This window comes from Chaetodon trifascialis, chromosome 13, assembly GCF_039877785.1.
Source record: "Chaetodon trifascialis isolate fChaTrf1 chromosome 13, fChaTrf1.hap1, whole genome shotgun sequence".
Classification (NCBI taxonomy): domain Eukaryota; kingdom Metazoa; phylum Chordata; class Actinopteri; order Chaetodontiformes; family Chaetodontidae; genus Chaetodon; species Chaetodon trifascialis.
Window position 1 is genome coordinate 12,095,218 of NC_092068.1, and position 26,756 is coordinate 12,121,973.

A 26,756-nucleotide genomic window follows, 5' to 3' on the forward strand; every position below is an offset into this window, starting at 1 on the left:
AGCAGAAGTGACAGACAGTAGCAAACCACTACAAAGAATGTAATGTAGTGTCATTAAAAGACCAATTAACCACAGGCAGGAATCATTATTACATGGTACAGCACAAATATCAACCAACTAGGTTGCCAACCTGATCCTTTTTATTTACTGTTGTGTCTGAAACTCACCTATAATTTCCATAGTTATATAAAGGCAGCATAAGAGGCATAGGAAATTCTGCTTGTGAAGTAAATATACAAAACATTGATCAAAACATATCTCTATAGAACAAGAAACAGCTACAATGTGTGTAGGGCTGCATTGCATGTCATTTTGTGTAATTACCAACAGTCAAAAAATTATAGACAGCCATAACCTCGTCATTATCCAATCTCCATAATGAAAGAGTGTTTAGTGTAAGTGCAGCTGTAATAGGAAGAGTCCCTTCATCTAGTTACATCCAATTTCCATATGAGAAACTAATTAACATTTTGGTGAATGTCAAAACTTTTTCATTAAAGCATCAGTGTGGTTATGATATTTCAGAATGACCTCACCACAAACACACACATATACACACACACGGTGCTTTAATGTAATGTGTCAATCAGTCTGCAAAGCAAGTATTGTGAAGACAACTGAGAATTTAAATGCAAAGTTGTCAATAACAAAGGCAGAGGGAACAATTAATGTTTAACAGCTGCCCCCCAGGGGGGGAAAGCCAACTCAATGAACTCTTCCACACAGCTCCAGCTCTACTAATTGGAAGATAAGGTTGTCCAGTGACAGATTGCACTTAGATTCCATTTTTGGTTAGTAAGCATATGTGTTTACATAACAAAAGAGTTCTAATGGTAAATCTATATTGTTTTCAACGGGACAAATCAAATGAGTTACAGCTGTGGAAAACACTGCCTCATGCTATTTATTCGTTCACCTGAAAACGGGGACACCTCCGATGGGATTGCATTTGCATGGAGCATTATGTTTATCACTGAGTCAGATCTACTGTGTCTAACTGTTCAGGTAGATGGAGCTCACAGCGGTGCATCAGAATTAGGTAAACTGAGGCTTAGTTTCTTGTAAATGCTTTGTGACTGACTGTATCCGAGTGCATTTAACTACAAGGAAAACAGGACATAGATAATGGCAGGCTTTTATACCCACATCTTTATCTTCCTTATATATATAAATAAAAAAATTTGACTGAGGGCAAAAACAAATGTTTTAAAGATTTCATGGAAACAGAACTGGATTAAAAGGGTAAGTTGACAAGAATCTCCATGGACAAGAAATCATCTAAAAGGAGTAAAGGAATAGGAGATGGACTTAAGTCATGTAGAGTAAAGGTACAACAGATACAGCCAATAACCCCAGATCAGTTCTTTATAATCAAGACAAAGGGTACCTTTCAGAGTCAAAGGAGCTTTGGTCTGAGCTACAACTGGTGCTGTACTAGTAGTGCTGCACTAATTTGTCATCAAGCTAGGGCTGTGACAACTGAGCTATTACTGCACCACCGATTGTTTGGCCATCAGAACCAACAGCAGGCGTGGCGACTCAGTCTGGAATCTGCACACGAGTGCTGCAAGAAGCCACTTCGGAACACGCCATCCATCAGGGCCCACAGCACACAACTCATATGTTATCACGACTAACCCTAACCCTAACACAGAAGGTGACCACCACTTCTGCGTAATTCAAAAGGCTGGATGAGGCGATGCAGAGAGCTTGTCAGTGTACGAAAACGTCAACAACAAATTGAAAGCCTAGTGAATATAACTATTGATTTTACAATGTATGAGCTCAGGCTTTTTCCTTTTTTTTTGGTATTGGCATCTGCATTGTCTAATAAAACTAAAAATCAAATATTAAATGATCCTAGGAGCAAATAAGAGAGGGGAAATCTCTTGAGAACAATCCCAGCTAAGCTCCATATTTTTACACCTTTGATCTCAGGACAGAGAGAGCAGCAGCTGTGGTAAGGCTGACCAAGAGCAGTGAGGGCAGCTCACTGAGGGACCATGATCACGCTCAGGGTGCACTAATCCCATTCCCTTTGTCACCACATCTGCAGCACCTCATAGACATGCCGTTAAAGAAGAAACTCCCCTCAAAAACCAGACTGTAATGAGCTGTACATGGCATGTGGACATGTGGTCTGCGCCCGGCCTGCTCATTAAACAGAGCTGCCTCAGACCTCTCTGCGAGGTTCACTGAGGATGACAGTCTGCGCTTCAGGTGAGAGACAAAATGTAGGACACCAAAGGACCAAGAAAGGGTACAAAAAAGAAAAAAGGAGAGACAAGGAAAGGGGGAACAGCTTTTGAAATTAAAAGATAAATGAACAGATCATTTTGAAGTACTTTGGAGACTGCCTGGTAGATATCTTTGTGTATCCCTGGTGGCTCCTGAAGTAAATGCTTGAGGTCAGAATCCCTATTAACCAGCAAAAAAAAAAAAAAAAAAAAAATATATATATATATATATATATATATATATATATATTTATACTAGTGTACAGCTTAAAGTGAGAGGTATAACTGATGAACCTCCTGTTGGAAAAATTACCTCTTCCTCTCCCTGTCTTGTTTCATCTCTAGGGAAAAAGAGCATATATATATGTACTCCTAGAATACTACAACATGTAAGTAAAAGGGCGAGTGACAAATGACATACTCTAAGTCTTGATCCAGATTCAAAGGGCCATGCAGCATCCAAGATCCAAAATGTGAATTCAATACATTACCTCACAGAGTATATGTTAAACAGTGATGTGCATTTCTGCAACTTGTTGTGTGCTTTTGTGCTGTTTTTTCAAGGTGAGAGTTATGACCCAGTTGCACATTTCTAGCAAGTTGAAGGTAGTAGTTAACAGGCATACCACTACTTCTGACCTCATACATAACAGTAATAAGGTCAGTCATTAGGTAAGTGGTCTAAGATGATATCAGTCTGGTGCTGCACATTCCCCAGTGGAGGAATAGTAAAGTGTTAATTGTGTCAGTTGGCTGACTGCTAATGAAACCTGATCTCAGGATCACTGCTCCTCTTTGAAGCCCACCTGACAGAGCTGAAGCCTGGAGTGAATTCCAGCCACAGACAAAGGTCTTCATGTGCGACTGTGCAGTACGCCAGACCCCTCAATATGCACGTGTGTGTCTGTGTCTGTATAACGTTGTGAGTGCACTGAGGGGGCGGCAGAAGAAAAATAAACTTTGTGTGAGACTATGTGAGGAAAGGAGGAGAAACAAACTAAAGTGTAAATTATGAGACAAGGTCAGTGTGTGGGTGGAAGGGCCTGTTTTGGTGTCCTAAGGTGAAGGCAGTCATATCCTGCACACCCACCAGCATCAGGGTGCACACAAAAGTGGTGTTTACCTCCTTGAGGCAGCCCATGAAGTTGTTGCTAACCGGAGATCCGGGCAGATCAGCTGTGCTAGGACTCCCTCCAACATAGAAAAAGTCGTCAGAGCCTAGCATGGTGTAGTCTTCTTGTGTATATCCTGTGGTGGTCAGAATCCCATCCACGGATATTGTTACCTAGACAACAAAGCACAGGGAAAGGACACGCTATACTCAGACAGCCTATATACTGCAGTGTTATTGCCTTTCTTTGTTGTTGTCTATGACAGACTTCCCTATATGTTGTTGGTTTTTTTTTTTCTGAAACCCATTTTCATGTCTGTTTTCATTGTCTTTTTTCTTGTTTTTTTATTATTATTTTGTCCAGTTTGATTAGTTGGAAGACTGCAAGCCTTCAAAGGAATGTTGTTCTAGTTAGTGAGAGTTAGTGAACTGCCCATACTACAGTGTTAGTATTGCCCCTACTGCAACTTAAAAGTACTTTAGCAGACACAAAAATGGTGTTAGTAGAATGTTATCTAGGTTAGTTTAACTTTTAATTCCATATTAGCACGTCCAGCAGTTCTAGAAAAGAAATCAAAACGTGCTACTAGGTTAGAAAGGGAGCACATGCTCTGAAAAGCACAATCACCTTTTAGTATAGGACAATGACTGAGGGTAGTAGACAAAAAAAAAAAGAACTACATGCATGCATTTGTGTTTTCTTTTTGATTACAAGCATACAAAAAGAAAATGTTCCCAAATTCTTGATTGGGGTATCTGTATTTTTGACACTCTTGCCACAGTGTCAGATGCATGCAAATCTCATGTACACTACAAAACCACAAAAAGAAATAAGAAAGCACCAGAGAAGCACCAACGACAAACACAGCTCAACTGTCACATTCATGTTGACAAATGGGCAGTGTGACATTTGCAACACATAGTCAAAGTGCATGCCATGCAAAGTGAATGGGGATACAACTGGCTGAGCCAAAGAGCATCAGGCCAGCCAGACAGGAGAGGGTCCTCATTATTAACCACAGCCTGATGCAAAAGGCTTGAAATGATGCTCCTAAAAAGGTGGATCAAACAGAATTGGACAGGAAACAAGTGAAATAAAGAGGGTGAAACCAATGAATGAACCGAGAAATTAAAAAGGATTCGAAAAGTAAGCAGAAGAGTACCAACCGCAATTTCCCTTTTTTTGTAAATGACGTCTACAGTAAAAAAAGAAAGAAAAGAAACACACGGCAAACCCAAACTAAGAAACAATTAGAATGATATCTACCGAACAATGTAGTTTGTTTACCATAGCGTGTCCAATGCCTGAGTGCTTTGTGGAAAAGGGGGGAGAAAGGAAATTAAAAACTGTGAACAGAATAACGATTGTTACTCAAATAATATATGATGGTCAATACTGTTAGTACATTGTTAAACGGCAAAAACCATACTGGTTAGTAGAATGACACATTCCATGAATGATGTTAGTTTCCAAAGCATGTTAGTAACATAGAGAAAAAGGGCAAAATAAGTTTAACAAGAAAAAAGCAGACCAAGGAAATAACAAGAATGCTCCACAGGAGGTGCCAGAGCTCAACCACTGACTCCCTAAGCTCCTCATGGTGTTTTTGCACCATGTTGTGTATGTGATCATACCATTCAGCAGCAGAAAAACTCCCTTACCCAAGTCCTTACAAAAGGTTATGATTGACAGACATCAAATGGTTCATAAGAAAGAATGCCTAAAGCACATCAGTTGACCCTCTTTAACAAAGTCCCAAGTTCAAGACCATTTTGAAGCTTTATTTCGTTTATTGGTACCAGTATTTGCCTTCTTTTGTACTTGGTTTTAGGCTTGAGACCAATCCAGTGTTTCACACTGTCCGGCGCTGATACAACACTGTACCTCCATTTGGTCTTATTGATGAACTTTAGGATCACTTTACTGCAATGAGACAAAGCAAAGAAGACCCTGACACAGAATGAGGAGGATGGCAATTTTGATTCCCCCACAGAGCATGCACTCAATATGCTTGGTTGTCTTTCACAATTTGAATGCAGTGAATGTTCAAGCTGACCAAATCCTTAGGTTTGCCAATAATCAATTTGCTGATTATGCAAAGAAAGCAGCTATGGTGCTGAGGTGGAGACAAACGTTTCCCACCAAATGAGCACGAACAAATCTAAAGATGCTGTCTTAATGTATTTGTAAAGCTTTGACTGACTGTCCTTAGAAATCTTCTATGTAGGTCAAAATAATCTGTTTGACACTGTAGGGTACACAGACAGAAATGTGTGCTGTTCTACTTATCACAGACTAAAGGGTCTAACATGTTCTACGTGATTGCTTGGCAAATTTGAAGAGCTACAGTATTTTTGAGGCCACAGTCTACGTAAGGTCATTAAAAGCATCCACTTGTTGACGGCCTTAAGATGCTGAACCTAACCTTCACTCAACTCTAACCTTGATGACATCCTGCTCCAAGACATCCTGGTTTCTTCAGTTCCATGACACAATGCTTCTCCTTTCCTACTGGCATTGGCAAGTGATCTGCACCAACCACATAGGATCTTAACAACTTCCAAGAGCATCCCAATCGTCTAGATTGATTTAGAGCAGCAGCACTGGATTTTTCTCTGAATGATGCAAAGGACCAAGAGGTTGGGACCAATGATAGAAATCAGGCCAGTCAGCCATGTTCTGTTAAGCCTCTCAAACTGGACAAAGGAGCCACTAACACACAACATCTTGTCTTCTGTGGGAAAGAGTGCTATTTGTTCCCACACTAGACTGACTGGCTCGGGGCTGAAGACCAGGAACATGAGGCCCCTCTTGGACTTTTACACATTTCATATTACAATCGTCAGTCAACTGAAAGAGGAGTTCCTGCTGTCCCAGCAAACTCATCCTATACCTACAAGTGGAGCAGGACTCGGTACAGAGTGTTTGAAACCACATGAACAGCAGCTGTGGAAATGATACAGTAGAATCCTGCTATGTAGCCACTGGGCCCAAAGGCATGACACACCTGCAGCAGTGGTTTGTGCACCTTGGGTTAGATCCTAAATGCCACGTTGCCAATGCTCTTCCACCTGTGGCCAATTAGGCCCTGGAGTGCTGGAGGAAAACCAATATCCTGTAGTAACAGACAACACATCAGCCTACTGCAAATGGAAGCAGTGGTGAGGATACTGCCATAGTTGTGGCAATTTTTTGCCAGCAGGGATGTGAAATTCCAACCATCAACTGTCTCAGTGGTGGCACACATCAACTGACATGGGAGAGCCAGTTGTTATTGTTGAAAGCCACTGAGAAAGTGTTGAAGTGTGCCTCAGCAAGCCTCTGGTCTATTCAGATCATTTGGTCCACTCAGATCATGAGTCCAACAGACTGGCACTGCTGTCATGTCCATGGGCGGTCTGCCACTAGCAGAGTGGCAGCTGCACCCTTACACCATTTAGTATATTGTATGTTGGCCTGGTACAAATCAGTCGTAGTTAATCTTTACAATGCAACAAACACTCACAGACCTCTGTAGCTTCACTCTACATGCCAGGACAATCTGTTCCTGCAGGTGGATGTGTATGCACATGCTCTACGGCCAAAGGCTCAGCTTTATACTGATTATACTGGCTATATCTGATTCCTCTACTCTTGGTGAGAATCAGGCAAGAACAAATTTTGGCTGGCAGGCCAGTCCCCCATTGATGAGTATCATTGCCACAGACAAATGACACTATCTGATGTCCTCTGTGGTTCACAAATGTAACCGGTTCAAGCCGCTGAATGAGATTTCTAAAGAAGTCTAATGTAAGAAATCTTGTGCAGTCCAGGTCAAACTGTCACTTAATAGTCATATTAAAGCAGAGGTGAGTCCTCAAGACCATGTAGGAGAACCCATTGGAGCCTATAGTTCCAGTTAAAGGATTTTACACGTGCTCATAGAACTTTGATCCCAAAGTTTAACCCTTAATTTAGTTATGCTTTTCATATGTTCTTATAGTGACAATTGTACTATTTTCAAAGTCCAAATTGTTCTTAATGACAAAATGCTTTTCTCTTATCTCAGGAAATAATCCCTCAATGGTGATATCCTTACCAGAAGTAAATGCTCAATAATTGTACTAACATATAAACAAACACTGGCAAACTAAAATCAAACCACTTCATGTAAGTATTCTGTTGATACAGTTGAGACACAGTTGAGACTTTTTTTTTTTCTTGAATATTGAAAAAAGTAAAACCTCTAACTGGTAGAACACATTAAACCTAAAGAAATACTAATTTGTTGTCAAACATCTGAATAAGCATAAATAATTTGAATGCTGTTTTAAAGCAATGTCTTTCTTTCCTCCCTCAAATTGTAACTGAATAGATGTCTTGATCACATCTAGATGTCCCTGCTCACTTGCGGTTCTGTTGTATCTCCACCATACACCACCATGATTCAATTTAGCAATCCAATTACAATGTCTGGAAAAAATAATATATTGTATGATGGTAATGATTTAAGTGCATTTGTTTTGATTCATTTACTGAGTCTCTGCATCACCCTCTGTACTGTTACCTGACGTAGATTCCTTGTTACTTTGACATCATGCCAATCATTGTCATTAAATTTCCCATTGACTGGCTCCACAAGAGCTTCAAAGGCTCCAGACCCCAAATTAATGACGAGTGAGACAGCCCCATTTTTCAGTGCCAGGTTGACGTAATCAGCTGATTTGCCCGTGTGCAGCATCAGTCCATTCCTCTGTAGGGTTTTGAATGACAATGTGATTTCATCACTGCTGCTTTGAATCGGGTTCAAGGACAAGTCGTAGCAGAAGAACTCAGATCCTTTGAAGGTTGCAACATACTCTTCTTTTCCTGAGGAGACAAAGAAAGAGAAATGTGTTGCATTAATATCTTGGTCTCTGGGGGTGCCTGTTGGGAAGTTGTCAGAAAAAAAATGGGAAAGAAAGTCTCAAAAATGTTGGATTAATAATAAACACATTGAAATTGGAGAGAGATGGCAAGCTGAAATGTGATGGCGGGTACACATGGAGATATGCTTACAAGCTTTCAATGACCAACTAGTACCTACCTTAGCCAGAAAACACAGCTGTGTAGAGCATAACACTGCATTATGTCTTACCTATGGTATGTCACAGGAATTGCATGTACAGTACTAGACAAATGCTATTCCTTTACTTCACATGACGCACTAAGTAAAGGTCTACCTGCCACATAATGCTGACATGGTCCTTTACTGCTTCCTCATATAAAAACACTACAGCACTGTGTTCTCTTTTCTCATGCTATTGTTTCTTTGCGATCAAGGCTGAGGAACAACAAGGACTCCCCACAACATCAACATGTAGTTGTAGACTACAGCTGCTCTACATGGCTATCATGAACATGCCCATACAGTATTCTCAAACCAGAGCCCCCCAAAAACATGTTGTCTGTGCATGTATGTTATTATGACCCAAATATGCTTATTGTTGGGTGGCGACCTCTTGTGGTAATAGTAATTAGGAGGGAGCACAGGAGGAAGTCATGTGACAGCATAAAAGAGCAACAAAGGGTCAAACACAGGGCTTTCACCCAGGAGACTGTTGTTCTGGTCATGTGCAATGGCAAAATGCTGACTTTCATTTCACATACGTAAGTTAACTTAATGCACTTAACTTACTAACAGTCTTGGTTATTTTTCACCAGCTTCATAAGAAGATCTGAGAATAGTGCACATCCGGTCAGTCCGTCTGGTCTGACACCACATTTGCAAGCAATAATTAGGCACATGTGCGTGAAATAATATGATATGACAGCACCCTATGACAGCATCATATAAAATCATATTGTGCCACGCATTTAAATCAATTACGTGATATGCTTTACTGTCACCAGGTAATTTAAAGTCTACACACACTCTTCAGCCAGCCAACACAGAGATGTGCTCACACACATTTAAAACTGGAGTACTGAAAACAAACAAGAAAAGCTCAACAATATGACCCCTCAGCAACAGAAAACACTGTAAAGCCTCTGAACTAACACAGACCACAGGCTAAGCAAACACTGACTGAGATGTCTTTTTACCTTTACACAGATAAATGGACCACAGTAGTCAGCTGTCCATTTTTACTTGCTGGACTGATATCTATACAAGCTTTGGTCTTCATTGGAAAACTACCAGTTAATAATAAGTCATGAAATCCGATGGGAAATTAAAATCACACGCAAACATTTATGTTATATCTCCAAGTACCAACTACATTTGAACAGGGACTGCTGTGACTTTGTGGAGATGTCAATCAATATCTTTACACTTCTACAAATCAATATCTGGTGTATAAAGGTTTATTAATACATTCACTTGTTTGTCACTTTCTTAAACCTTGAGTTGCATTACCTATACCTGCAACACCAGTACTGTATTTACTCCTGACCGCCGATCTCCCACAATACAAATGTTAGAGCAGAAAGCATCCGTGTGACAGCTTCATATGGACTCCTCCCAACATAAAAAGACTTAGAAACACAATTAATTTAGCTTCATATGTCTCTCAGTGTGCTCAAGCAGGTCTGCACTCATCAGTCATCAGACATCCTCAGATATGACAGTGTGTGGACAAAGCTTGAGAAAAACCTTAATAATGTACGCGTCAGATAAAAACAGAGTGGCGCTGAGCGTCGGAGGGTGATGCATGTGAACACCCATTAGAAAGCGTTTAAAAACAGGTTTAGACGGATAACAAGCCATTAAAGCCACTAGCAGAAAATAAACCACCAAAACACAAATGGACCAAAGCATTCAATTATCATAAATGGAGAGCGCTGCACATTTATATATGCTTGCCAGAGAAATACAGACACACATTCAAGTGCACGCGCACACACACGTTTAGAGTAGCATCCAGGCATGCATACAACAACACAACAAATAAAAGGGGTTGCTGTCCACAACAATTTGTCACCTCATTGATTCCCCCTTAAAGGCACTATAGTGCACCTCTGGGAACAGTGCAAGGGGCCGTAATTGAAGTTGACTGGATCTCACCACTCTTTGTTCATTCCCTCAATGTCTGAGCCACGTATCAGTGAAAATGAGAGACCTCTACCCTCTTCACTAAACCCACCCTTCCCCGCTCCACAAGCTCAGCGACCACATAACAAATAGAGCCAATAGTTTGGGGTCATTCTCATCTCTCTCTCCACACACCCCCATGCCTGCACTTCACAGTTAATTCCCCAACCAATGGAGAATGAATTGTGTGTGCGCAGCAGGGCCGTTGTTAGGAATTTACAACTCTTGGGGCTCAGCCCAGAGGCAGTTTCAGAACACGTCTCCTTCTAGAATCGTTTTTCCATTCAAACACCAGTGGTCTGCTGAACTCTGATGTAAACATATGTAGGACTACATGAAGCAGAACAACAGGCATCAGTCTGTGCTCAGCTGCAGCATAAAGAAAACAAATAAAATTGAAAAATAAATGGGTGTTTTTTAATTGAAGACATATTTTTTTATTTTTTATTTTTTACAATGATAGTGATGCTGGCAAAGCATGACTTGTCAATCTTTAGACATTTAGCATTTGGAGGCATTTCACCATCAGGGTCTCAGCCAAGTCAAGTGTCAGGCCAAGCTAGCACTCAAACTTCCATCTGGCCACCAATGGCAGTCAGCGCACAAGCACACAGCTGGCTCTCCATATCTGGCTAATAGACTACTCTTCTAATTCACACTATATTCCATGTAAGTGCTTGGCCGGCATAAACCCTGTATTTGTCTTTAGCTGGTATGGTTCTTTCAGTTTTACCATCCATAAATAAAGCTGCATTAAGTGTTTTTGACCACTACAGGCAACAGACCTCATAATACTTGAATGCCAAATATGGCCTTGAGATTCACGTAGATATGAAAATGTTCTTATTGAGGGGAGGGTGAGGGGTAGCCAGTGCTAACCAGCCATGAGAAGCTACACATTTATGGCCCCGAGACAGTTGAGAGAGTCACTGTGTGGGTGTTGTAGATGGACTGGACTGTATCTCAAGAACACATACAAGCTAATTTTGTTCTATGTGATAATGTGTACAGTGAAAAAGAGATAATTTAATGTGTAGTTTCTCTGTAACTGCTTTAGCTTTGCTTGGCCCAGTGGTGGCGCTGACACACCAGAGGCAGTGCATCACAAAGCATTTTTCAACCCTGCTCTCAGAGCTGTCCCCAGTTCTACACTGTACTATTAAGTTTTAAATAAGAGTCTACAGAGGCAAAAACAGAGCTCAAGGACAAGGGCATATCAGGCTCATTGGCTGACCAGAAACATGACTCTAAATGAATGTGGCTGGATTTATTTCAAATACATTAAATATAGCAAACTAGTGAAGATGAGACTATTATAAAGCGTTCTGAGAACGGATTAGTGTTGCTTTAACAGTAGCTCTGACTCTTAGCTATGTTGCACCTAACATATAGTATAAAATCGGCATAAGCTTTGAGATGAGTGAGCTGAAAGTGGCTGAAAGCGAGAAAATCTAAAATAATCTAATATATATGTATGTATAATACTGCTTAAACTTTAATGATTTGGCTTTACCGTCATGTATACTGTAAAATATCTTATTTTTCAAATTACATGACCGTGACTGGCAGAGCCCCCACCGCAAAAACAGATAACGGCACAACAAATGCTGACAGCAGGACTGGTTTGCATGATGGCGTGTAGCAGGATCATGTAAAATACTGACTACTAAAATCAAACACAGCCCACCCCCTTGAGGAGGAAGCACATGCTGAAAGTAAAATCTGACGTTTCTGACAATTATCCCATTTACATATACTTAAAAGGGATAATGGCTTCCACCTGAATTCACCTCATTAGACTAGTATATGCAAAGAGTATCCTGAATATTTTGTGCAGTCACTGTATAATTGTGAGCGTTGAAAGGAAGGCAGTAGCAACACAAGTGGGGAGCAGTACGTACACTTGCAGACACAGGATCACAGCAGGCACAGCAACCTGCAATGTTAATATCTAGCCGCAGATGTGCCACTCAGATGTGTCATTTTCCTGCAAAACAAACAAAAACAAAACAAAAAAAAAGGCGACTTGCTCTTGACGAAGACTACTGTTTTGTCATTTTGTTCTCCTGGGTATTTGGGTGTGTCCCACTTGTCTCTCCGGGCTGTCCTATGGTGTACAGTCAATCAAACTACAGCAAAGTGCCGGCACCTTAATGCCCTTGAGTCATCAATGGGAACATGGATGAGAGCCAGCTCCTTTAGTCTGTTTTCAGAGAACAGATGACAGAAAAAGGCACGAACACAGTGAAAGTGTGACTCCCAGGGAAAGGCCATAAATAGACACATAGGTAAAAACTTGTCACAGTCTGTTGTTCTGAGTCATTCAACCCCTTTCTGAACAAAAACAGAACATCGGTGTGTTCGCCAACAACCGAGATGTTCATACGTTCCGAAATTCACCATTAACAGAACATGTTTTAAATAGCATTTTCTTTTCTTAGCTTTATGATAGATGTGGTAGATATGACTGTGTTTTGACACTGACTTTCCCCTGCTCTGTCCTAAATTTGTCGCTTGCTACACAAATAATTGTTAATCAATAGCAAATAACTATTAGTGCCATTCAGAAACCGCATTCTCTGTGGTCACATTACATTTGCGGTTGTGGTGCAGAACTAACTCCCCATATTGATGGAAGTAATACAATTATTCGCCACTCAAATTAAATTAGTGTCACAAGGAGTCAAAGAGGCATGATGCTGCATGAAGCTTCGACAAACAGCTAGGTATACCTCGCTGCAAAAAGAGAGGAGGCAGCATAAATGTCTGCTGAGTATGTTGAACTAAATCGCTCATTTATTATGAAGCACCAAGGGGCCACAAGCATGAGCATACGTACAACAGTGCCAGCGTGTGCCTGAGCAACCAGGAGGCTCCTCATCACTCACTTTGCTCTGACACTAATCTGGCATCTGCTACTCTATGGCTGCTTTTTAAATTAGCTTGCCACCCAGGGGAGCACGCTGCCTGTCAACATCAAATCATGACACAACAGTCTGAAACAGACTCAGCAGGAGATGAGAAAAATTACCTGTGAAATGAACGTCACGGGTAGGTTTGATTTTAATTGCCATTCTTCCCGTCTGTGACATTTCTGACCACATGATGTAAGTAATACATTTGTCAACGACACCAAGACAAACAAAAGGTGAAATGATGGGGAAATTACAGAAATGCACCATTATTCATCAGTTCAAACGCTCATTTGTTTTCAGCCGCTGAATCCATTTCACACGTAATGCATTGAAAAAAAAAAAAAATCCAGCTCATATCATTATTAATGACAAAAATATGATTGTCCTCCAGGGACAGTAGTGATATTTTAGGGAGCTGGAGTAAGGAGTGTTGTAGGCATTGCTAAAACAGACAGGGTAATTATGTTGCCCATCTCCAATGGCGTCATCTTGTTCATGATGACAGTCCCCAGCATTAACTGTGACTAACTCTACATCACTGTTTCCCTGTCAGAGATCTCACTAACACCCACCCTCATCGCATCACTAGAAATACCCTTCTTCAGTAACAAGCTGAAGCAAAAAGAGCTTGTGCCACCCTCAGTTTTCTACGGTTCAGAAGGAGTTCACAGTTCGGAAGGAGAAAAAAAGAAAAGTAAGACACTTCTAAAGAAGCACCTGTTGATTCTTGAGCACTAGATGGGCCATAAATAAAACTGGACAGTAAAGCCACGCAATGTGGAGACCAAAGTTCTTTAATCGTCTGTGGCAAAGCTGTAAGACTGACACTGGATTTGACTCTGTTCCCATTCACTCTCTGTTTCCTTGTTTGACTGGCAGCCTATTAAAATGATACAGAAGTTAGTGTCTGGCAGCCTATTAAAATGATAGGAAGTTAGCGTCATGAAGCCGGCCTAAGCCTCTTACGTTATGACAGAGAGAAGAGTTTCTGAAGTGCTGCATTCTTTGAGAACACATTTTATTACATGATTATCACACCATTCAAAAGACTTAATAAAAATGTCTCAAACTGCTCTCCACTCGCAAGGTAGGCATTCCCAATTCATTGATTGCTGTATTTCATATTAATTCTTGTTGCTGGGAATTTATTTATTTTATTATTTTATTTTTTTTATGTTTGCAATAAAAGTAAAAAATCTGTGGAGCAGATTGTTTTTGTTGCTGGTCGTGTTGACAGAGCAGCAGGAAGGGGCGAGAAAGCCTCAATTAGCTCAGTTAAATGTATCCAGGCACTTAACTGAAGGAGTCAGCATGTGTGGACGCATGTGAGCTTGCACGTACCAAGTTCTGTCAGACACCATACTGTGCTAGCTTAACATACAGTGTCATTTACATTCACAGTATGAAGGATGTCTTGCCACGCTCAGAGAGAGCCCCCTCCCCCGTGTCAGTCTGCAGAAACACTTCGTCCACAGTACATTTACTCATAATTGGCTTCGCTATTCAGCTTGTCAATTGTCATTAGGCACTTATTAGAAAATGTGGTTTGTATTCTGAAAACTGACTCAGTCAAGGTGTACATCAATTTGTGTGCAAATGTGTGCACCGGTGAATTAGACAGAATGAAAGCCACTTAGTTTGAGTTGGGTGATATAACTTTAATTGTCTGACACTCTCATAACGATATTCTATTCAAGTGAACCATAATTAAGAGCAGCATCATTGTGATCAAGCCAGCCGTTTTTACACACTGTGACTTCACAGACAGCTGATGTAATATAATATATCATATATAAAATATATCATAAAATATAATTTTTCTAGGGCAGAAATGCAGCCATATGACTATGGCAAAGAAACCTTCCCTTCCTCTCCCAGTACAACCAACAAATGATGCGCTACGTGCGCTACTCGACCCAGAAGCAGCACAGGTGGATCCTCACATATTAGTCCCCCTAGTGGCCTGGAGTTAAAAATGCAGTCTAAATTTGATAGCCCTAATAACATTTATTCTGTTTGAAGGGCAGGTAAAATTTCATAGACTTTATATCAAGCTAATAATGTATTCTTAAAGTTTAATTTTGGTCCATTTTGTTGTTGCTTACATTTGTTTCTTTGTTTCAGTGTGTTTTATTCAAAAAGCATTTTCAGTTGTATATCTCATATTTAGAGAAGAGTGTTGGGACAAAATATTGGAACCACCAACAGATACGGCAACATCAAGACTGTCATAAGGAGTACAAATATTTTTGCCTTTGCAACAACTTAAATCCTCATGTCTGTCAAGCTGCATCCCGAACCATATCTGGCAAGAAACACTCGAAGCCTCCAGTTTCTTTAAGGAAGTGGAAACTTCAACACATTCTGCTTCTCAGAATCCAACTAAACCACACTGCATTTAATCCTGAAACCACTGAATTTCTGTGTATGAGTTCGTGGTGACACTGCCCTCTTGGAATATGGAAACACCAAAACACAAAACTGTTTTCACACAGGGTGAATTTGGTCCTGTAAATGATCTCCATATTCTGTGGTTTTTACACAGTTACGCAGGGCAACCACCACACCAAACGATTTCCACACAGCTGCTGCCAACAGCACCACAGATAACACCCGGCTTTACAGCTGGCGACAGGGACTGCAGGTAGAAGGCATCTTTTACTTCCTCCAGAAACTCATCCAGATGAAGTAGAAAGGGTGAAAGATGCCTCATTAGACTGTTTCCTCATTGCTCTATGTTTCATGCCACTATGCTGAATATTAGAGTAGGGCAACATGAAAACGTGCTGTATACTATTAAATATAACAGTGATGACAAAGATACAGATGATGTCAAGGATATTTTTACAATTGTGGCATGTATTTTTATTATAGTGATATTGGGTGACATATAACAATACACAGCACAATGACTAATAACCTAAAAGATTGATCTTACAGTAAGTCATCATGTACAGTATATACTATGTTATCATAGAAAATTTGACTTTTTTCACTTCTCCCACTGCTCCTATCAATTTAGTTTTCTAAAGATTAATAAGTTGCTTATGCAATTTTGCTGAGGAGTGGAACTTAACAAAAACTAAATATTAGCTTGCTGGCAGGCACAAATGAAGGTCAGAGCTACATCCTGTTATTAATAGCCACAATCTATGTCAACAACTCTCTCTAATAAAGCATGAAAATGTGACATATATAGCATTGCAAAGGTTATATGGCATCATGCTGATGCGTACTATAAGCCTCTAAAGAATGAAGTAATAGTTTGGGGGGTGCAGGGAGGGGTTGAGTGCTGGAATCCAGCCAATAAAATCTAATAAAATTTAGCTCTAGCAGCGACTCAAACAGTCATTTTAGTGCGTGTCAGCCAGATCACACAGTCCATGTCTGCTCACTCTAATTGGCAGTGTCTCAATCAGGTGCGTGGGCAGGCCTCCTCTGGGAGCAGCTGCCACAAGAGCACGAAACCACCTCATCCACAGCTGTAAATGGCATCGCACCACTGATGACGCACACACCTGTGCACACATTCATGCATGCATGACAGCAAACATACCACATACAATGCCACGGATGCATGCACGCTCACACACACATGCTAGTATCTTCTCCTGAATACCCTTGACACATAAACTGGATGAAATTCTAATAAAAACACATCTGCAATGTCTACATTACAAACTGCAATTTCCTCTTGGCAGAACAAGTGTCTCAGACAGCTTACAAAACAATGTATTACGTGCAGGCTCACTGGTCACCTTAATCTGCATGCCAGAGACAATATTTCATTTTATTCAAACTGACCACTCTGCAATAACATCTAATTTTGCTTTTAAGATATTTGATAGCATTGAAAACACAATTACACAGAACAAACTGTTTCCACATGAATCACATATTTTTGCAACACAATGGTGATAGCCTGTGTGTGTGCATGTGCGTGTGCATGCTTTAGATACTCTGTTGAAAGGGCTCTACGAGCATCACCAGAGGGATTATAGGAAATGTGGAGAAGGCTTCTTGTTTAAAACTACTGAAGATTCTTGAGATCAAATATACGTCTGAGATAAAAACGGGCAGACATTTATAGTTGGCAGCTGGGCCATTAAACTAGATCTTTTGGTGCACACCCCCACCAACAAGAACATTTCTGTGGAGTGGATTTAACAAATAACTCCCCCAAAAGCAGCATCTTGAGGACTTAATGGGCCTGGGAAGAGACAAGGTAGTCAATCTCTTGACGATACACAGGAACCTCTTTTTATCCGACGCACCGAGCAGGGAAAGGGTAACACAAGCAAAGTCTCTCCGGTTCTTCGAGTTTCGAAAAAGCGAGATCCAACAAGAGGCAACTAAATCTAAGAGGACATCAAAATAGAAAAAAAGCTGTAAACACAAACTCTCATAGACAGACAAATATGCATGTGAAAGCCCATGTACTCAGGAAAACAAACACTGTATGAATACACATACTAAACAGCACACTTCCAGCTGCAGGGCTCTCATTTGCTCTCAGCCCATTACAGAATCACAACAGCATTACAGTGAAGAGGGAGTGCAATGTGCTGAATACTAATCTGCAAAGCCCAATCCATTTCTACAGAGTAAATCCAGGGGATAATAATGTAAGCCTTGGAGAGATGGGGGATCAATATCCTCATCAAAAGAGAAGCATTTTGATATTAATATATAGTTACCACTTCGCTTAACTATACATATATTTAAGAGCAGGGGGCTATAGACATTATTTCTTTTTTCCTCCTGTAGGAAATGTAATGAACACATCAGCACTAATTTATCATAACTGATGGTAATATATGAGTGATTATTTACCATCAAACCAATGAACTGCATGAACAGGTGTATAGTAATGTTTGATAGCAGGTTTCTGTCTGAATGAGCCCCATTTGAAATGTGCAAGCGCCAGTAAATCATTGCCATAAGCAACTTAACAAGCTGCTCAATTTGAATGTACCCTTGTCAAGGTTGCCAGCACAGACCTAAAGTGCACACCGCAGGAGAGCAGCAGAGCTTACTGTCCACTTTTGATTACTAGAGCAGGAGAAACAGTGTCTGACTGTAAAGGACTGGCATTTGGCAGACGTCTAAATTGGGCCATATACATGGAAACATTCCTCAGACAACAGCAAAGTCAAGAGGCACTGAGGCATGCCATTGCACAGAAATAATTCATGTGCTAATTACATTGCCAGCGTGTCTTGGGAAGATTTCTGTGCAGACCTGCTCTTGTCTTCCCAGCTCTCAGCTCTGAGATCCACTCTGTCTGACACAGCATGAATCCTTGATAGTGAGCAGACACCCAGACACATCAGCAAAGACGCTCACTTATCCTTATCCTCAATGCTCATCCCTCATTGCCCAGACAATGCATACATCAACTTAAGTATTGGAGCTACAAAGCTTCAGTTTGTCCTTGGTAGGACTGTTTATCGCACTAGCAAGGAATTACACTGCTATTACCTGCCATTTGGATACTCAAACTAATTGTTTTTGCTCAGTTTCATTCATATAGTACTTTAACACTTAGGACAACTTACCAATGCAAACATAAGTACAACATAAAAAGATGTTCCTGAAATAGTTATGTAGTCATAGTCATGAAATAGTTATGTACAGCTTCAATCTCGTCCATAGCATGCCTTTATTATTATCTGTAATATGAAAGACGGTATGGATTAACTCTGAGGAACAGAGAGAAGAAGGAGAGAACTCAAATAGATTTTGTTGCCAAATGTTCACCTCTATCATGAGTGAAAAACGCTCTGTGGTACAGTATTTGCTCGGTTGGAAATGCAAAAGTGAGTGATGTGAAGTTTCCGACCAAAGATTTACTGCTACCTCGTATGCCAGTGGCACTCAGACCTCAATAAAAGTAAAACTACTTCATCAGCTGTGGCGGAAACACTTACTGGTGTATTTTATGAGCTGCCAAAACTAATTAAACCATATAATTTGAAAAGCCATCATCATCTGGGTCACTTCCATAACCTTCATTTCCTCCAGGATGATGGTATGACAAGAGAAGTCCAAATACAGCATCAGTTATGCCCAATGCAAGTATAGAAGAAGTTAAATTTAGTTAAAATCACTGGTAGCCCAGAACTTTGGATGGTGGTTTTACTTTGAAGTAGAATTTAAATTTTGTTAATTTACACTGACAAACAACAAAAAAATGCGAGGGAAAAGCATTTTCCTTTGTCTCTGCTTCCTAGCATCATGTCTTGCACTGCCACACATACATACTTTTGTTCTTTCCATTCCAAAGTCAACACAATGAGATCAGATTGTTCATTCATGCTTTTCATATTCTGACACTGGCGAAGTGGCCTGTCTGTCAGGACCAGTTCTTTCAGGTGCAGTGAGGTGAACTTGAGATAAATGTATCCTGAATCTAAACCAAATCTTCCCAGCATGCCACCTCCGCTCTTTCTTACTCAGACAAGAAAAGGGAACAAAGAGCCCTGCAGTTCGGGGTTGTGCACAGCTCCTTTTCTTTCTGTTTGTTTTTTTCCAATTGTGTTTTGTTGTCAGATTTTTAGTGGTCACTCAACAGAGGTTTGCCAATAGCCTACGTGTGTTAACTCCCCTGTGGTGAAAGAACACGGCACAGCACGCTGAGCAGCATCATTGCATGTTTAAAAATGTGCTCCAATGAGCAGATCGCTGCAGGACAGTGAAGCTTGACAGAATCCCAGCACCACCTCACTGAGCTGCTGGGCAAGGTCACCAACACCAGAGTGGGTTTTTGTTCTTGTTGGCTTATGGATGGCAGTTTCCAACTTCACGGTGTTATATTTATAACATTTTCACTTTGCTTTGGCTTTGATATCTAATGCATTCACACCAACTAGCTGATAAAAACAGCAGCCGTCCAATTATTTTCCTTCATGTCGGACTGGGTAACAACCGTCTCAAACATGTCCTGCAGACCTGTCGTGGTCCTCGTCGGCTATGTGGGATCGCGCCAAAACATACACCAAGAAATTTCCCCAAGACCTACTGTGTGGATTTCACATCAACACACCTGCCTTTTCTCTCCCAAGTCGCCTCCTGCAATGCCAGCACTGCACTGATGGGTATTTGAGCAAGGAAACACAATGCATTCCTCTTTGTGTCTCACAGAAAGCCTCCCAGCCATGAGTAAGATCACACTGAGACATCCTTAGCAGTGGAGAACCAGAGGCACAAGTGTTTGCACTGATCCAAACACTCCATGGCAATGGAGATGAAGCCCAGGTGAGAGCAGAATGCCTAAAACCAGAAGAGTGGCGTTGATACAGTAATGCCACCACACCACTTCAAAGGCTAAAACACCTCACTGAAGTTGTGCTAAAAATAAAGACTAGGGTGCAGTGTTTTCACTTAACAGGTGATAGGGAATCATGGTGCCGCTTTACGGCTCAGCTTCCAAACAAATAGCACTCTCGAGGCTTTAATGAAATCCAGCCTGGTAAGAGGATGAATAAATATATAGACTAATTAAACAGCCCTGCAAGGGAATGCAAAGCAAGACGTGATTGTGCTACTGTTAATCTATTCCTCACTTTTGCAGTGCTTAATCAGATCAGTCCATAGCTCTAATTACATTGATGCCGCTGTCTTCACTGAGGTTTGTTCACAGAGGGTTTTCTTAAATGGCCGCCCCTCCTTCCACTTCCATCACCTGGACGATTGATAGTGGCAGGACCCTGTCGTCACCTTTATCTACAGGGGGAGATTGTCCGCCAGCAAAGATGCTGACCTATGGAGAGAAAATTACTCATTTTGGGGTGTTACCGTTTCAGCAGCACTATGGCCCTGCTGACACTAGACCAAGGTCATTTCATAATGGGTTGTCCAGCTGCCACTCTGCTGTCAACAGGCCTGAGTGATGAAGGAGAGTGCAGCCAGTTATGGCAACAGGAGTCAAGGCTACAGGAGTTTGATAAAGATCGGCCTCTATCAGGAGTGAAAACAGCAAAGAAAGAGGGATAGAAAAAAGATGATCCTGCATTTTGCCCCCTGAGCCTTCAAAGTGGTGACAAATAGATGCGCTTCGTAGCTTGCGCCTGCGAGACGTTCTCTTTTGTATTCTGCTGGGAGCTGCACCAGTCGTGCCACGGGAATAAATACATGTGATCGGTGAGAGCAGTCGCGCAGTGCAGCAATACCCTGAGAAGTATTGACTGTGTTACAGCTCTTTTCTCAGGTCACTGTCAATCCTGTCAGTCCTATGAATTGATCAGTGGGGGTCCACATCCTTCAGTGACTCATCCAGCACAGATACTCTATTATGTTTCAGAGTCCAATTTGTTCTGTCTGCTGGGTTGAAGTAGATGGAAGTGTGTGGTTTAACCTGTGTTTGTTTCCTGTTCTCTGTACTTTATCCATATATGGCATATGTCACATTTTGGCCCTGGACTGCATGTCTGACCTTTCAGCCTCTTAAAAACCAGATCAGCCTGAGGTAAACTGTCAGTGGGTGTTTCAAAGATCCATGCGTGTGACCAGAGGTGACCACACTTTTGGTGTCAGGTCTGTTTTTTGGAAACGCCAGAGGAACCATGGCTTGTTTTTTATTGTTCTTTAGACACATTAAACAAGCCTTTCTATTATTAATAGTAGCAGGAGTAGTACTGCAGTATTAGTATTATACAGCTATTAAAGCAATAAGAGGGGAGAAGTTGGTTCTCTCAGTATCTGAATTTATTTATACTTAATATTTTTAGTAGTACACACCAGCATAAACACAGCAATTTGATGCTTTTAGCACATTTCATTGAGGCATTTCATAATATTGCAGCAAATTAAAGAGCCATTTGCCATAATACAGCAGAAAGCTCAGTTTGAAAAGAATTTATCTAAGTGATCAAATAAATGGATTAAACCTCAATGGAAGCAAATCGCAGAATCCCTTAATTCAATATTGTGTGATAGTACATTTATAGTGAATATATTTAAGGAGTATTGTATTACATTGCTTTTGAAGAATCTCTCTCCTGCTTATATAATGAAAATGATAATGTTAAATCCATTCATGGAAAGACTTTGGTTTAGCTATTTGACTCCACAAAGGATGGTTTACATAATTCGAATTACTATCTGTGGGTGTGATCTAGAATCAGGGCATATCATTTCCATATTTTTCATTATTAGTACTATGTTAAACTGTTCCAAGCAAATAAAAGAAATCAAGGCCAAACATGTTATATGCTTGAAGTCACAGGAATACTGTGTTTCCAGTCTCTGTGTGTGTATTTTGTGTTTACTTGTCGGCTTTGTGCTCATACAATGTTATCCTGGAAGATATTCGAGACTTAATGGGATTTCCTTGTTTCAGCAGTTTAAAGACAAAGGAATGATTCAGCACATACATAGCCTAATTCCTTTTCATTCCTCTTGCTGTGACATGCATGCAGTATGGGAAATACGCTTCTTACAAAATGCACAAAAAAAATATGCACATTTGTGTGTGTGATCCCTCTGATGTCTCTCATGAGGGAAGGACTCCATTTCCACAGCATGGCACAGTAAAAGCCTGGAAATTTACGAATTAATTACAAGAACAGGGTTGCTTTTTCAGTTCCTCTGAAGTGTGCTCCAGAGACTGGTGAAAAGGCCCTAACAAGGGTCCCAGCATGTGCTTCCTTTTGCTACTTTAAGAAATACATATGAGACAAAGAGGGACAGGGGACAGTGCATACTGTTTGGTGGAGGGGGGTCGTTTTGAACATTTTGTAAAGCATCTTACTCCCCCGCTCTGCATAATACACTGTCAATGTTGTTTACATGTATCACTGCTGCTTGGTATATTTATTCTGCTTTTCTCATCAGAGAATGTAAGTGAAATAGAAAATGATTACATATAATTCAACATGTTCTGTTGCATCATAGAGTCCCACAAATGCTTGCTGACACTTTCTGGCAGAAACATTGGTAAAATGAAAGGATCATGTTCGGTGTGCTACTTTCTGCAGAGTCCTTCTCTAGCACTCTCCATCAGGGCCATAGCCCTGGGTGACTGAGCCTTTTACCTATCTGCAGCATCCAGCCACCTGCCATGGAAATCACGGCTGTTTCCGCCATATGCCTCAATGTTCTGCCAAGCCTCTCCGGTCTGTTCCGCCTTGAGCAAATTTCATTATGGGATGGCTGGGAGCACTCGGCGCTGCTCATTAAGGCTATCAGCGTGGCACGTCACCGCTTGTAACACGAGGGATGCCGGAGGTTGAATACCCCCAGCTTAGAAGATCACTGAACAACTTTAGCAACTGGGTAACTTTTGTTGAGGAATCAGGCTACGATAACATATGGTCGTCTCTCAAACACAAGCCATTGTGAGAATTACGCCGTATTTTAATTTTAAAATTTAAAAAAAAAAAAACAAGTTCAGTAAGAATATGTCTACAGAGGGAAATAACTAAATTAAGCCATTGGCTGAAAGGAAAATTGGTGAAGGGTTGAATAGTTAACTACTGCTTTGCACAAGGTACATTAAAGCAAGACTACGGAACATTTGAAGATTTAACACATGCTTACTCCTACAAATGAAAATATGAATTCATAAGCAATAAAAAAGCACCCTTTCTCTATTCATTACACTCAAGAGTTGTGCTGCTAAAGCCTTACATGCTCTGGTAGGGTTGAGGTTAGCTAATGTTTGTGTTTCTAACCTGTTTGTGACCTCGCAGCTTCCACGGCTATTTTAACATCATCCTATAAATGTCAAATGTGATCAAAGTTGCAGAACTGCAGGTAAAGACAGAAATAGTGCATTAGGCTACGAAACTAGATCTCACTGAAATTGAAATCGATGATTAATGCACAGAACACACTGAATCAACTGCATATGCTGTGTTGTATGTAGAGCTAAACAGCTAATACATTGCTGGCAGGCTATTCTGGCTATCTGGCATACAATGTGTTTAATGAGACAGGGCTGATTCACTAAAAGATAAGACATCCTCCACTATCATACATGAGCCAGTGTTGTGTTGCCATGAGGCAATGGCAGTTGTCCACTAACATGGTCAGCGTATAGCCAGATGGAGCTGAGCCACAGGGATCAAACGGAGAGTTCTGCTGCTGGAGGATTCCTGCCAGCTAACACCCACCACCCTCTGACATTTCCCTGTCACACCACTCTCTATCTCTTTACTACCCTTGAAGGAGAAATGAGTTTACTCTGCTCAGGTATTACAGTCACAGGGCTCAGAGGTGATTCTGAGCACCAAAACAATAATAGCTTATCTCCCTGCCTGTCTTTTGCATTGTTTACTCACAATTGTATCTTCCTTTGTGTTCTCATGCGAGAAGGCCAATCTGTGGCCTGTGCATTGGAGAGGCAGAGTTTAGCCTCACTGTGCTGAAACGGGATGTTCACTCAGCCATACTGGTTCCATGCACCCAGAGCCATCACAGTGCATTAACCCCTGGATGCTGGCTGGCACTCTCTCACTGGACTGCAATTCTAGACTGCTCCTAGTCCTGAGGGTCCACAGACCTCAAGCTGGCCCAGAGAAGGGAAGCAAGGGTCAAATAATGCTAAGAGGATTTAAAAAAAAACCCAGACAAGTAGAGGGGGAGAAGCAAAGGAAGAATGTTACTTGGCATGTGAGATGGATCTGTTGTTTTTTTCCCTCTGACTGAATGGTTTAATGGTTAAAGTATGTGAGTGATGCGTGTTGAAAAGCTTATCGATCTCTTCTCAATAGACCCTTGTCAGAGATGGATGAGATACAATGGCAACCAATCAATGCAGCTAGTTATTTACTGGCTTTGACTGTCAATAAGCCTGTGCATCACAAGGTGTATCAGCTGTGGTGCATTCTCACTACATTTCTGTGGTAAACAACATAGCAGGCTTAGACACAAAGCATAAATCTCTGTTTTGTGAGCAATATTTTGCATTCAACATCTTAACCATCTGTGCAGAGTTTGGCAGTTCTAGGGGTCGTGCTGAATCAAGGCTACTGATGGATTAGAAGGTGCTTGGATGTGGCATGGCCTCTGATAATTAACAGGAACTGACTGCAGGCTTACGTTCTTACAGTAACACATGGTTGGGTGCTGCCAGTGAATGAGGAAATAGCAAAATTAACATATGTAATTGCAGAAATAAAAAAAATTGCTGCAGGATGAATTGAATTGAAAGCATATTTTCTATTTTAAATCTGTGATAACTTAATTTTTTGGCCATTTGGGGGCAGTGAAAACAAGCTCTAAACACAACAAACTTTTAGGTTGATATGGTGAACTGAACATACAGATGTCTAGCTGGAAATAGCAGCTTCAGCCAAAAACAACAATGAACCACAATAGTAAAACTGGGGGTGGCAGAAAATCAAAAGACTGTGCTAAAAAGAAGGTATCAACCTCCGTTGAGCTGAGGGGAACTGATCCAGGTTTGTCATTACTAGCAAACTCTCTCACATTTCACAAATAGTCACTTCATCTGTTGTTAATATGAAAAGAGTCACTTTATTAAATAACGCACAGATTTTACCTTAGCTTGCAAAATGACCTACACGGAGGAAGACTGTACTTAAAACTACAAAAGCTTAAGCTCCAGAAAACCGTTTCATGTATTGTGAATACTTTATGATGCCAACACCTTCCCAACAGCAGCGAGGAAACTTCCTGCGCTGGAATTGAACCCGTGCCAATCCAACTACTTGCATGACTGCACAATCAAAACTGAGGTACTGTGTTTTACAGACAATGTCAAGCAGTGAAAGTGTTGACAATGGTCTCCCTCCAGGAACCTCAGGCAAACAGCGGTAGAACACAGGGGCATGATGGGTTGGCACTGGGGCATGATGAAGAGCATGACTTCACATCGAAATGACCCACACCAGCAGCTATCAGCTCCGCACTGTTAGAGAGGCAATGCACACTGACGTCTGCCCTCATTTACTACAATGCTTGTGAAGATTAAAATAGCCAAGCAGCTTCAACAAATTGAGAGAGCCAAGGGATACGAAGCTGGAGGCGATAAGTCATTTGTGGAAACTCTGCTCTCGTTGTTGTCTCTTTGAGGGTACTTTTTTTTTGGGGGGGGGGGGGGGGGGGGGGGGGATCTAAGACCGTCCTTCTCCTGCGACCTCAGGGTGGCAGTCTGTCAGGCAGGACTGACACCAAAGCAATGTCTAATGGCTCTTAAGCCATAAATATGGCCCAAGAGTTGACAGCCTGGATCTGCAGTTCCCCATTATCTTGATTCATTTCAGCACAAAAGGAGTGACTCTACGACTTATTGTGGCCAACTTAGGAGATTTCAGAGGGATCCACTGACATGCCCCAGTGAATTGCAAACTGGCTGAAGCCTATTCTCCTTTAATTAACATTTACAGGTCTGCTCCAACAATCTGTTATGACAGAGCACCAGTAGGGACTCTTAGATGGATATTGAAGTAAAAAAGGCTTTTATAAGAGACCCGGA

The 26,756-nt window shown here is 41.1% G+C and overlaps 1 protein-coding gene across 5 annotated transcripts in view; it reads right to left on the reverse strand.

The window, feature by feature from the left end:
- The window catches only part of LOC139340849 (neurexin-1a-like), a 255,820-nt gene that overhangs the window by 163,922 nt on the left and 65,142 nt on the right, over window positions 1-26,756 (reverse strand). For all 5 annotated transcript variants that reach the window (XM_070976864.1, XM_070976863.1, XM_070976859.1 and 2 more), the window contains 3 exons: window positions 7,896-8,197; window positions 4,637-4,660; window positions 3,361-3,522 (listed from right to left, as the gene is read on the reverse strand). In XM_070976864.1, the coding sequence (XP_070832965.1) occupies window positions 3,361-3,522; window positions 4,637-4,660; window positions 7,896-8,197 (488 nt within the window). The remainder of the gene's footprint in view (window positions 1-3,360; window positions 3,523-4,636; window positions 4,661-7,895; window positions 8,198-26,756) is intronic.